The sequence below is a fragment of the Pseudophryne corroboree genome, chromosome 5, assembly GCF_028390025.1.
Source record: "Pseudophryne corroboree isolate aPseCor3 chromosome 5, aPseCor3.hap2, whole genome shotgun sequence".
Classification (NCBI taxonomy): domain Eukaryota; kingdom Metazoa; phylum Chordata; class Amphibia; order Anura; family Myobatrachidae; genus Pseudophryne; species Pseudophryne corroboree.
In genome coordinates, this window is record NC_086448.1 from 737,108,939 (window position 1) to 737,122,949 (window position 14,011).

General features: G+C 48.2%; 1 protein-coding gene across 4 annotated transcripts in view; it reads right to left on the reverse strand.

The window, feature by feature from the left end:
• The window catches only part of C5H8orf88 (chromosome 5 C8orf88 homolog), a 269,905-nt gene that overhangs the window by 66,177 nt on the left and 189,717 nt on the right, over positions 1-14,011 (reverse strand). For 3 of the 4 annotated variants that reach the window (XM_063924085.1, XM_063924084.1, XM_063924083.1), the window contains exons 3-4: positions 13,538-13,614; positions 1,337-1,424 (exon numbers count right to left, since the gene is read on the reverse strand). In XM_063924085.1, coding sequence (XP_063780155.1) covers positions 1,337-1,424; positions 13,538-13,614 — 165 coding nt within the window. Of the gene's footprint in view, positions 1-1,336; positions 1,425-13,481; positions 13,615-14,011 lie in introns of all 4 variants that reach the window. The other variant, XR_010177909.1, reaches the window with a different exon arrangement.

The following is a 14,011-nucleotide window of genomic DNA, read 5'->3' on the forward strand; positions in this document are numbered from 1 at the left end:
TAAATACTGTTGCAAAAAAACTCATTTAGTGTGTCCGCTATTTATTTATTTATTTATTGGGGGAATGGGTGACACCATTTTTCTTAAATTTTTTTAAAAATGGAATCCTGCTCATAGTAACACTTTAGATTATTAGAAACCTTAATCAAACATGTTTTAATGCTAACATTAACAATCCAAAGTTATTAGGCTTTGATATGATTTTACATCTTTCAATAAGACCAATTTTTTACTCATTATTCCCATTACATCTGAATATATGTAGATAGACTAAAACCATACAAAGTACACTCAGACATAGATGAAATTGAAAATAAGATTGTTAGTTCTGGTTTTCTCCTGTCCTATAGGAATGCTAGGGGAGTATTTTGTGGAGTCTTGGTTGATGCTAGGCAGATTTAGCACCTCTCTTATCTTGTTCACCCTCTTTTTTTCTGTGTGTGTGTGTGTGTGTGTGTGTGTGTGTGTGTGTGTGTGTGTGTGTGTGTGTGTGTGTGTGTGTGTGTGTGTGTGCGTGCGTGCGTGTGTTTACTGTATTGGTTCAGCTCACTCAAAATGAAGATTATAAGCAACAAGAATGTGGAACAATATCAGGGGAATTCCCTTAAAATAGGCTTTTATTTTAAGAAGTCAGAGCACCTTGCCAGTAGTCACAGCATAATTAAAAAAAAAAAAAAAAGTGCTTTTTTTTTAGTTTTTGGGTTTTTTCGTTTAAGAAAAACCATTTAGTTTAAAAAAGGTAAATTGCAGTCACATCACAATAACCCTCTTAAGCCGGGATTCAATTACTCACAATAAATGACTGTGGGTGAAAAAGGGAGGTAGCCTCCGACTTTAATGCCCGTGGCGATCCAAGTACACGCTCCTTTTATCCCGATTACATTGTTAACCTAACATGTTAGCAGGCGGTAACACGGGTGAACACACCGAATCTGTGATAACTTCACGGATTTATACGTTAACAGGGTGGTGGCACCCGTTAACCAGCAAGTTAATCTAGGATTAGCCCCGGGACTCAAGTAGCCTATGGTAATCTATCGCAACTAATTGAACCCCTGCCAAAATGACAATTGGGATCAATCACATTTTCAAAGTATGTACATTACTTTCTGGCCCACAGGGGCAGTTTCTACAGCTGTATTCAACACAAAATTCAGCTCAAAGAACTGTTTTTGTGGACAAGCCATTACAAAGCAGAGGGAGAACATCATAAACAGCACTAGAAGCAGGAGGATTATCGGGTTTTGTTGTACATAGGTTTTAAGAAGGTTGAGAGTTTATTAGACCACATTGTAGTCAAAGTTTCTCTGAAGAATATAACCGGTTTACCAGTTACCTTTTCTGGTTGGCATCTGTGGCTTTTCTGGTTGCGTGGGAACCACAGGATCCTTTAATGCGCCATACAAGTTGTTAATAGAGCACCACTGCAGCAGAAAATAACAGAGGACATGTCTAATTGAAGAGTAAATAGGGATCACTTGAGAATACTGCCTATTAAACGGACTACAACATTGTACAAGTGCCGTCTCTTGTTTAAGGTGAGAGGACAGTACACGTTACATTCAGAGATGTAGGCTGCCACAGCTGCGAATGTGTACTCAGATACTAGACGTAAATATAAAAGTGCTGCAGCAGAGTTTGTGTCCAACTCTGAACCAGGCCTTTAGGTCGAGTACTATCAAAGAATCACTGCAGCTCAGGTCATCACTCACTGCTTCGCTCATGTTAATAGTGGAAATTCTTTAATCTATGAGATTTTGCAAAGCATTTAAACAGTTCGGAATAAAAAAATAAGAATTTACTTACCGATAATTCTATTTCTCATAGTCCGTAGTGGATGCTGGGGACTCCGTCAGGACCATGGGGAATAGCGGCTCCGCAGGAGACAGGGCACAAAAAGCAAGCTTTTAGGATCACATGGTGTGTACTGGCTCCTCCCCCTATGACCCTCCTCCAAGCCTCAGTTAGGATACCGTGCCCGGACGAGCGTACACAATAAGGAAGGATCTTGAATCCCGGGTAAGACTCATACCAGCCACACCAATCACACCGTACAACTTGTGATTTGAACCCAGTTAACAGTATGATAACAACGAAGAAGCCTCTGAAAAGATGGCTCACAACAATAATAACCCGATTTTTGTAACAATAACTATGTACAAGTATTGCAGACAATCCGCACTTGGGATGGGCGCCCAGCATCCACTACGGACTATGAGAAATAGAATTATCGGTAAGTAAATTCTTATTTTCTCTAACGTCCTAGTGGATGCTGGGGACTCCGTCAGGACCATGGGGATTATACCAAAGCTCCCAAACGGGCGGGAGAGTGCGGATGACTCTGCAGTACCGAATGAGAGAACTCCAGGTCCTCCTTAGCCAGAGTATCAAATTTGTAAAATTTTACAAACGTGTTCTCCCCTGACCACGTAGCTGCTCGGCAAAGTTGTAATGCCGAGACCCCTCGGGCAGCCGCCCAAGATGAGCCCACCTTCCTTGTGGAGTGGGCATTTACAGATTTAGGCTGTGGCAGGCCTGCCACAGAATGTGCAAGTTGGATTGTGCTACAGATCCAACGAGCAATCGTCTGCTTAGACGCAGGAGCACCCATCTTGTTGGGTGCATACAGGATAAACAGCGAGTCAGATTTTCTGACTCCAGCCGTCCTTGAAATATATATTTTCAATGCTCTGACAACGTCCAGCAACTTGGAGTCCTCCAAGTCGCTAGTAGCCGCAGGCACCACAATAGGCTGGTTCAAGTGAAAAGCCGAAACCACCTTAGGCAGAAACTGAGGACGCGTCCGCAGTTCTGCCCTGTCCGAATGGAAAATCAGATATGGGCTTTTGTACGATAAAGCCGCCAACTCTGATACTCTCCTGGCTGAAGCCAGGGCCAGTAGCATGGTTACTTTCCATGTAAGATACTTCAAATCTACCGATTTGAGCGGCTCAAACCAATGGGATTTGAGAAAATCCAAAACTACGTTGAGATCCCACGGTGCCACTGGAGGCACAATCGGGGGCTGTATATGTAGTACACCTTTGACAAAGGTTTGTACTTCAGGCACTGAAGCCAATTCTTTCTGGAAGAAAATCGATAAGGCCGAAATTTGAACCTTAATAGACCCCAATTTGAGGCCCATAGACAATCCTGCCTGCAGGAAATGTAGGAATCGACCCAATTGAAATTCCTCCGTTGGGGCCTTCTTGGCCTCACACCACGCAACATATTTTCTCCAAATGCGGTGATAATGTTGTGCGGTCACTTCCTTCCTGGCTTTAATCAAGGTAGGAATAACTTCCTCTGGAATGCCCTTTTCTTTTAGAATCCGGCGTTCAACCGCCATGCCGTCAAACGCAGTCGCGGTAAGTCTTGGAACATACAAGGTCCCTGCTGAAGCAGATCCCTTCTTAACGGTAGAGGCCACGGCTCTTCCGTGAGCATCTCTTGAAGTTCCGGGTACCAAGTCCTTCTCGGCCAATCCGGAGCCACGAGTATTGTTCTTACTCCCCGTAGCCGTATAATTCTCAGTACCTTTGGTATGAGAGGCAGAGGAGGAAACACATACACGGACTGGTACACCCACGGTGTTACCAGAGCGTCCACAGCTATTGCCTGAGGGTCTCTTGACCTGGCGCAATATCTGTCCAGTTTCTTGTTGAGGCGGGACGCCATCATGTCCACCTTTGGTTTTTCCCAACGGTTCACAATCATGTGGAAAACTTCTGGATGAAGTCCCCACTCTCCCGGGTGGAGGTCGTGTCTGCTGAGGAAGTCTGCTTCCCAGTTGTCCACTCCCGGAATGAACACTGCTGACAGTGCTATGACATGATTTTCCGCCCAGCGAAGAATCCTTGCAGCTTCTGTCATTGCTCTTCTGCTTCTCGTGCCGCCCTGTCTGTTTACGTGGGCGACTGCCGTGATGTTGTCCGACTGGATCAACACCGGCTGACCCTGAAGCAGCGGTTTTGCCAGGCTTAGAGCATTGTAAATCGCTCTTAGCTCCAGTATATTTATGTGAAGAGACGTCTCCAGGTTCGACCACACGCCCTGGAAGTTTCTTCCCTGTGTGACTGCTCCCCAGCCTCGTAGGCTGGCATCCGTAGTCACCAGGACCCAGTCCTGTATGCCGAATCTGCGGCCCTCTAACAGATGGGCACTCTGCAACCACCACAGAAGAGACACCCTTGTTCTTGGTGACAGTGTTATCCGCTGATGCATGTGCAGATGCGATCCGGACCATTTGTCCAGCAGATCCCACTGAAATATTCGTGCGTGGAATCTGCCGAATGGAATTGCTTCGTAAGAAGCCACCATCTTTCCCAGGACTCTTGTGCATTGATGTACTGACACATTTCCTGGTTTTAGGAGGTTCCTGACAAGTTCGGATAACTCCCTTGCTTTCTCCTCCGGGAGAAACACCTTTTTCTGAACAGTGTCCAGAATCATTCCCAGGAACAGCAGACGTGTCGTCGGGGTCAATTGAGATTTTGGAAGATTCAGAATCCACCCGTGTTGTTGAAGCACTACTTGGGTTAGTGCTACTCCGACTTCCAGCTGTTCTCTGGACCTTGCCCTTATCAGGAGATCGTCCAAGTAAGGGATAATTAATACGCCTTTTCTTCGTAGAAGAACCATCATTTCGGCCATTACCTTGGTAAAGACCCGAGGTGCCGTGGACAAACCAAACGGCAGCGTTTGAAACTGATAATGACAGTTTTGTATCACGAACCTGAGATACCCTTGGTGTGAAGGGTAAATTGGGACATGCAGATAAGCATCTTTTATGTCCAGGGACACCATGAAGTCCCCTTCTTCCAGATTCGCTATCACTGCTCTGAGTGACTCCATCTTGAACTTGAATTTCTGTATGTACAGGTTCAAGGATTTCAGATTTAGAATAGGTCTTACCGAACCGTCCGGCTTCGGTACCACAAATAGTGTGGAATAATACCCCTTTCCCTGTTGTAGGAGGGGTACCTTGACTATCACCTGCTGAGAATACAGCTTGTGAATGGCTTCCAATACCGTCGCCCTTTCTGAGGGAGACGTTGGTAAAGCAGACTTTTGGAACCGGCGAGGGGGAGACTTTTCGAATTCCAACTTGTAACCCTGAGATACTACCTGCAGGATCCAAGGGTCCACCTGTGAGCGCGCCCACTGTGTGCTGAAAATCTTTAGTCGACCCCCCACCGCCCCTGAGTCCGCTTGCACAGCCCCAGCGTCATGCTGAGGGCTTTGTAGAAGCCGGGGAGGGCTTCTGTTCGTGGGAAGTAGTTGCTTGCTGCACCCTCTTACCCCTTCCTTTGCCTCTGGGCAAATATGACTGTCCTTTTTGCCCGCTTGTTCTTATAGGAACGAAAGGACTGCAGCTGAAAAGACGGTGTCTTTTTCTGTTGGGAGGTGACCTGAGGTAAAAAAGTGGATTTTCCGGCTGTTGCCGTGGCCACCAGATCCGATAGACCGACCCCAAATAATTCCTCTCCTTTATACGGCAATACTTCCATATGCCGTTTGGAATCCGCATCACCTGACCACTGTCGCGTCCATAAACTTCTTCTGGCAGATATGGACATCGCACTTACTCTCGATGCCAGAGTGCAAATATCCCTCTGAGCATCTCGCATATAAAGAAAAGCATCCTTTAATTGCTCTATAGTCAATAAAATACTGTCCCTATCCAGGGTATCAATATTTTCAGTCAGGGAATCCGACCACACCACCCCAGCACTGCACATCCAGGCTGAGGCTATTGCTGGTCGCAGTATAACACCAGTATGTGTGTATATACTCTTCAGGGTAGTTTCCAGCCTCCTATCAGCTGGATCCTTGAGGGCGGCCGTATCAGGAGACGGTAACGCCACTTGTTTTGATAAGCGTGTGAGCGCCTTATCCACCCTAGGGGGTGTTTCCCAGCGCGCCCTAACCTCTGGTGGGAAAGGGTATAATGCCAATAACTTCTTTGAAATTAGCAGTTTTCTATCGGGGTTAACCCACGCTTCATCACACACGTCATTCAATTCCTCTGATTCTGGAAAAGCTACAGGTAGTTTTTTCACACCCCACATAATACCCCCCTTTGAGGTACCTGCAGTATCAGAGATATGCAAAGCCTCCTTCATTGCCGTGATCATATAACGTGTGGCCCTATTGGAAAATACGTTTCTTTCTTCACCGTCGACACTAGATTCATCTGTGTCGGTACCTGTGTCGACTGACTGAGGTAAGGGACGTTTTACAGCCCCTGACGGTGCCTGAGACGCCTGGACAGGTACTAACTGGTTTTCCGGCCGTCTCATGTCGTCAACTGACTTTTGCAGCGTGCTAACATTATCACGTAATTCCATAATTAAAGCCATCCATTCCGGTGTCGACTCCCTAGGGGGTGACATCACCATTACCGGCAATTGCTCCGCCTCCACACCAACATCGTCCTCATACATGTCGACACACACGTACCGACACACAGCAGACACACAGGGAATGCTCTTATCGAAGACAGGACCCCACTAGCCCTTTGGGGAGACAGAGGGAGAGTTTGACAGCACACACCAAAGCGCTATAAAAATGTATATAAACAACCCTAAAAGGTGTTGTTTCTGTTATATGCGCTTAATATATAAAAATATCGCCAAAATATGCCCCCCTTCTCTGTTTTACCCTGTTTCTGTAGTGCAGTGCAGGGGAGAGTCCTGGGAGCCTTCCTCACAGCGGAGCTGAGCAGGAAAATGGCGCTGTGTGCTGAGGAGAATAGGCCCCGCCCCCTAAAACGGCGGGCTCTTCTCCCGGAGTTTGCGATATATGGCAGGGGTTAAATACATCCATATAGCCTCAAGGGCTATATGTGATGTATTTTAGCCATAGAAAAAGGTATTATACATTGCTGCCCAGGGCGCCCCCCCCAGCGCCCTGCACCCTCAGTGACCGCTGGTGTGAAGTGTGCCGACAACAATGGCGCACAGCTGCAGTGCTGTGCGCTACCTTATGAAGACTGAAAGTCTTCTGCCGCCTGTTTCCGGACCTCTGGACCTCTTCAACTTCGGCATCTGCAAGAGGGGTCGGCGGCACGGCTCCGGGACCGGACTCCATGGCTGGGCCTGTGTTCGATCCCTCTGGAGCTAATGGTGTCCAGTAGCCTAAGAAGCAAATCCATCCTGCACGCAGGTGAGTTCACTTCTCTCCCCTAAGTCCCTCGTAGCAGTGAGCCTGTTGCCAGCAGGACTCACTGAAAATAAGAAACCTAAAAAACTTTTTCTAAGCAGCTCTTTATGAGAGCCACCTAGATTGCACCCTGTTTGGACGGGCACAAAAACCTAACTGAGGCTTGGAGGAGGGTCATAGGGGGAGGAGCCAGTACACACCATGTGATCCTAAAAGCTTGCTTTTTGTGCCCTGTCTCCTGCGGAGCCGCTATTCCCCATGGTCCTGACGGAGTCCCCAGCATCCACTAGGACGTTAGAGAAATAAGATTTTACTCACCGGTAAATCTATTTCTCGTAGTCCGTAGTGGATGCTGGGAACTCCGTAAGGACCATGGGGAATAGCGGCTCCGCAGGAGACTGGGCACAACTAAAGAAAGCTTTAGGACTACCTGGTGTGCACTGGCTCCTCCCTCTATGACCCTCCTCCAGACCTCAGTTAGGATACTGTGCCCGGAAGAGCTGACACAATAAGGAAAGGATTTGGAATCCCGGGTAAGACTCATACCAGCCACACCAATCACACCGTATAACTCGTGATATTATACCCAGTTAACAGTATGAAATATAACTGAGCCTCACTAACAGATGGCTCATAACAATAACCCTTTAGTTAGGCAATAACAAGTATTGCAGACAATCCGCACTTGGGACGGGCGCCCAGCATCCACTACGGACTACGAGAAATATATTTACCGGTGAGTAAAATCTTATTTTCTCTGACGTCCTAGTGGATGCTGGGAACTCCGTAAGGACCATGGGGATTATACCAAAGCTCCCAAACGGGCGGGAGAGTGCGGATGACTCTGCAGCACCGAATGAGCAAACTCAAGGTCCTCCTCAGCCAGGGTATCAAACTTGTAGACTTTTGCAAAAATGTTTGAACCCGACCAAGTAACAGCTCGGCAAAGTTGTAAAGCCAAGACCCCTCGGGCAGCCGCCCAAGAAGAGCCCACTTTTCTCGTGGAATGGGCTTTTACAGATTGAGGGTGCGGCAGTCCAGCCGCAGAATGTGCAAGTTGAATCGTGCTACAGATCCAGCGAGCAATAGTTTGCTTTGAAGAAGGAGCACCCAGCTTGTTGGGTGCATACAGGATAAATAGCGAGTCAGTTTTCCTGACTCCAGCCGTCCTGGAAACATATATTTTCAGGGCCCTGACTACGTCCAGTAACTTGGAGTCCTCCAAGTCCCACGTAGCTGCAGGCACCACAATAGGTTGGTTCACATGAAAAGCTGATACCACCTTAGGAAGGAATTGGGAACGAGTCCTCAATTCCGCCCTATCCATATGAAAATCAGATAAGGGCTTTTGCATGACAAAACCGCCAATTCTGATACACGCCTGGCCGACGCCAACAGCATGACCACTTTCCACGTGAGGTATTTTAGCTCTACGGATTTAAGTGGCTCAACCCAATGCGACTTCAGGAAATTTAACACCACGTTGAGATCACACAGTGCCACTAGAGGCACAAACGGGGGCTGAATATGCAGCACTCCCTTAACAAAAGTCTGAACTTCAGGCAGTCAAGCAAGTTCTTTTTTGGAAGAAAATGTACAGAGCCGAAATCTGGACCTTAACGTAACCCAATTTTAGGCCCGTAGTCACTCCTGACTGTAGGAAGTGCAGAAATCGACCCAGTTGAAATTCCTCCGTTGGGGCCTTCCTGGCCTCACACCAAGCAACATATTTTTGCCATATGCGGTGATAATATTTTGCGATCACATCTTTCCTAGCCTTAATCAGCGTAGGAATGACTTCCTCCGGAATGCCTTTTTCCTTTAGGATCCGGTGTTCAACCGCCATGCTGTCAAACACAGCCGTGGTAAGTCTTGGAACAGGCAGGGCCCCTGCTGCAGCAGGTCCTGTCTGAGCCGCAGAGGCCATGGGTCCTCTGAGATCATTTCTTGAAGTTCTGGGTACCAAGCTCTTCTTGGCCAATCCGGAACCACGAGTATAGTTCTTACTCCTCTCCTTCTTAGTATTCTCAGTACCTTGGGTATGAGAGGCAAAGGAAGGAACACATACACCGACTGGTACACCCACGGTGTTACCAGAGCGTCCACTGCTGAGAAAGTCTGCTTCACAGTTGTCCACTCCGGGAATGAACACTGCTGACAGTGCTAACACATGATTTTCCGCCCATCGGAAAATCCTTGTGGCTTCTGCCATCACCATCCTGCTTCTTGTGCCGCCCTGCTGGTTTACATGGGCGACCGCCGTGATGTTGTCTGACTGGATCAGCACCGGCTGGTGTTGAAGCAGGGGTCTAGCCTGACTTAGGGCATTGTGAATGGCCCTTAGTCCCAGAATATTTATGTGTAGGGAAGTCTCCTGACTTGACCATAGTCCTTGGAAGTTTCTTCCCTGTGTGACTGCCCCCCAGCCTCGAAGGCTGGCATCCGTGGTCACCAGGACCCAGTCCTGTATGCCGAATCTGCGGCCCTCTAGAAGATGAGCACTCTGCAGCCACCACAACAGCGACAACCTGGCCCTTGGAGACAGGGTTATCAGCCGATGCATCTGAACATGCGACCCGGACCACTTGTCCAACAGATCCCACTGGAAGATCCTTGCATGGAACCTGCCGAATGGAATTTCTTCGTAAGAAGCTACCATCTTTCCTAGGACTCGCGTGCATTGATGCACCGACACCTGTATTTGTATTAGGAGGTCTCTGACTAGAGATGACAACTCCTTAGCCTTCTCCTCCGGGAGAAACCCTTTTTCCTGTTCTGTGTCCAGAACCATACCCAGGAACAGTAGACGCGTCGTAGGAACCAGCTGCGACTTTGGACTATTCAGAATCCAGCCGTGCTGTTGTAGCACTTCCCGAGATAGTGCTACTCCGACGAACAACTGCTCCCTGGACCTCGCCTTTATAAGGAGATCGTCCAAGTACGGGATAATTATAACTCCCTTTTTTCGAAGGAGTATCATCATTTCGGCCATTACCTTGGTTAATACCCTCGGTGCCGGGGACAGACCAACGGCAACGTCTGGAATTGGTAATGACAGTACTGTACCACAATTTTGAGGTACTCCTGGTGAGGAGGGTAAATGGGGACATGCAGGTAAGCATCCTTGATGTCCAGTGATACCATGTAATCCCCTTCGTCCAGGCTTGCAATAACCACCCTGAGCGATTCCATTTTGAACTTGAACCTTCGTATATAAGTGTTCAAGGATTTCAATTTTAGAATGGGTCTCACCGAACCGTCTGGTTTCAGTACCACAAACATTGTGGAATAGTAACCCCGGCCTTGTTGAAGGAGGGGTACCTTGATTATCACCTGCTGGAAGTACAGCTTGTGAATTGCCGCCAGTACTACCTCTCCTCGAGGGCAGCAGGCAAGGCTGATTTGAGGTAACGGCGAGGGGGAGTCGCCTCGAAACTCCAGCTTGTATCCCTGTGATACTACTTGCAGAACCCAGGGATGCACCTGTGAGCGAGCCCACTGGTCGCTGAAGTTCCTGAGACGCGACCCCACCGCACCTGGCTCCACCTGTGGAGCCCCAGCGTCATGCGGTGGACTCAGAGGAAGCGGGGGAAGATTTTTGATCCTGGGAACTGGCTGTCTGGTGCAGCTTTTTCCCTCTTCCCTTGTCTCTGTGCAGAAAGGAAGCGCCTTTGACCCGCTTGCTTTTCTGAAGCCGAAAGGACTGTACCTTATAATACGGTGCTTTCTTAGGCTGTGAGGAAACTTGAGGTAAATTTTTTCCTTCCCAGCTGTTGCTGTGGATACGAGGTCCCAGAGACCATCCCCAAACAATTCCTCACCCTTATAAGGCAGAATCTTCATGTGCCTTCTAAAGTCAGCATCGCCTGTCCACTGCCGGGTCCCTAATACCCTCCTGGCAGAATGGACATTGCATTAATTCTGGATGCCAGCCGGCAAATATCCCTCTGTGCATCCCTCATATATAAGACGACGTCTTCAATATGCTCTATGGTTAGCAAATAGTATCCCTGTCCTGACAGGGTAATAGACCACGCTGCAGCAGCACTATCCATGCTGAGGCAATTGCAGGTCTCAGTACAGTACCTGAGTGTGTATATACAGACTTCAGGATAGCCTCCTGCTTTTTATCAGCAGGGTCCTTCAAAGTGGCCGTATTCTAAGACGGCAGTGCCACCTTTTTTGACAAACGTGTGAGCGCCTTATCCACCCTAGGGGATATCTCCCAACGTGACCTATCCTCTGGCGGTAAAGGGTACGCCATCAGTAACTTTTTAGAAATTACCAGTTTCTTATCGGGGGAACCCACGCTTCTTCACACACTTCATTCACTCATCTGATGGGGGAACAAAACACTGTCTGCTTTTTCTCCCCAAACATAAAACCCCTTTTTTTGTGGTACCTGGGTTAATGTCAGAAATGTGTAACACATTTTTCATTGCCGAGATCATGCAACGGATGTTCCTAGTGGATTGTGTATATGTCTCAACCTCGTCGACACTGGAGTCAGACTCCGTGTCGACATCTGTGTCTGCATTCTGAGGTAGCGGGCGTTTTTGAGCCCCTGATGGCCTTTGAGACGCCTGGGCAGGCGCGGGCTGAGAAGCCGGCTGTCCCACAGCTGTTACGTCATCCAGCCTTTTATGTAAGGAGTTGACACTGTCGGTTAATACCTTCCACCTATCCATCCACTCTGGTGTCGGCCCCACAGGGGGCGACATCACATTTATCGGCATCTGCTCCGCCTCCACATAAGCCTCATCAACCATGTCGACACAGCCGTACCGACACACCGCACACACACAGGGAATGCTCTGACTGAGGACAGGACCCCACAAAGTCCTTTGGGGAGACAGAGAGAGAGTATGCCAGCACACACCAGAGCGCTATATAATGCAGGGATTCACACTACCCACAGTGATTTTTCCCTTATAGCTGCTATAATACACAGATTTGCGCCTAAATTTAGTGCCCCCCTCTCTTTTTAACCCTTTGAGCTTGAAAACTACAGGGGAGAGCCTGGGGAGCTGTCTTCCAGCTGCACTGTGAAGAGAAAATGGCGCCAGTGTGCTGAGGGAGATAGCCCCGCCCCTTTTTCGGCGGACTTTCTCCCGCTTTTTTATGGATCCTGGCAGGGGTATTTTTCACATATATAGCCTCTGGGACTATATATTGTGATTATTTTGCCAGCCAAGGTGTTAATATTGCTGCCCCCCCCCCTGCAGCCATCAGTGACCGGAGTGTGAGGTGTGCATGAGGAGCAATGGCGCACAGCTGCAGTGCTGTGCGCTACCTTGTTGAAGACCGAAGTCTTCTGCCGCCGATTTTCAGGACCATCTTCATGCTTCTGGCTCTGTAAGGGGGACGGCGGCGCGGCTCCGGGACCGGACGATCGAGGTCGGGCCCCGTGTTTGATCCCTCTGGAGCTAATGGTGTCCAGTAGCCTAAGAAGCCCAAGCTAGCTGCAAGCAGGTAGGTTCGCTTCTTCTCCCCTTAGTCCCTCGTAGCAGTGAGTCTGTTGCCAGCAGATCTCACTGAAAAAAAAAAAAAAATACTTTCTTTCTAGGAGCTCAGGAGAGCCCCTAGTGTGCATCCAGCTCAGCCGGGCACAAGATTCTAACTGAGGTCTGGAGGAGGGTCATAGAGGGAGGAGCCAGTGCACACCAGGTAGTCCTAAAGCTTTCTTTAGTTGTGCCCAGTCTCCTTCAGAGCCGCTATTCCCCATGGTCCTTACGGAGTTCCCAGCATCTACTAGGACGTCAGAGAAATTTATGGTCACCCTGATACTTACCTTTGGAATGTCGGCAGTCACGTGACAGACACTGGAATCCCGAGACCACTTGGAATTCTGGCACCAGAACACTGACATCCCGAAAGTAAGTATCGCGGTGGCCGTTAGGGTTAGGGCCCCAGGGTGGCAGTTAGGGTTAGGGCCCCAGGGTGGCAGTTAGGGTTAGGTAATAGTGAGGGGGGTGTTAGATGTAGCCGCCAACTCCCAACTATTAGCACTAGCCGACACCCAAGCCCCCCCATTCTTAGCCACAGAGGCCACGCCAGGCGGATTAGTGGTAAGGTTGGGGGCAGGGGAGGGGTAAAATAATCACCCCGTCCCATCTGCATTTTTATTGTCGGGATGCCGGTGTCTGTCATGTGACCGCCGGCATCCTGACCGCCAGTATCATGCATCACAAACTAATGAACAGCTCTCAGCTTACAGCTGTAGAGTAGGCGGCTTATTGTTACAGAATCTGGAAACAAGTGGGACTGAAAGGATAGAAAATTTACAGCACAAAGGAGACACCACCTGTAGTATGTACATGAATTTTAACTCCAAACAGGCATCTACTCTCATTTAGCAAAACTGAAAGTATACCAGCCGAAAGTTATCCTGTATGTTGTCTTTACAGCAATCTGTAAACTCTGTCCGCAGGTTTAACATAATTTGAGGACCTAAAAACAAAACAAAAAAACAGAACACTGCACATTATATAAATATGTACATATTACGTAGCTTGTATAAAAAGGTAGGGGTTTTTGTATCTAATATTGATTTATACTTTCACTAAATGGTCATTTATAAACTGAAAACTAGGACGACCCCTAAATAAATACATCTCCCCAGCATCACATATCTACAAATCCGAAACTGCAATCTGTTTTTCAGGCCACACCACAGATCTGCAAGCCAACATGTCAGTGGGGCAAATGTATTAACCCGGAGAAGACATAAGGGAGTGATAAACCAGTGATAAGTGCAAGGTGATAAACGCACCAGCCAATCAGCTCCAATATGCAAATTAACAGTTAGGAGCGGACTGGCTGGTGGGTTTATCACCTTGCACATATC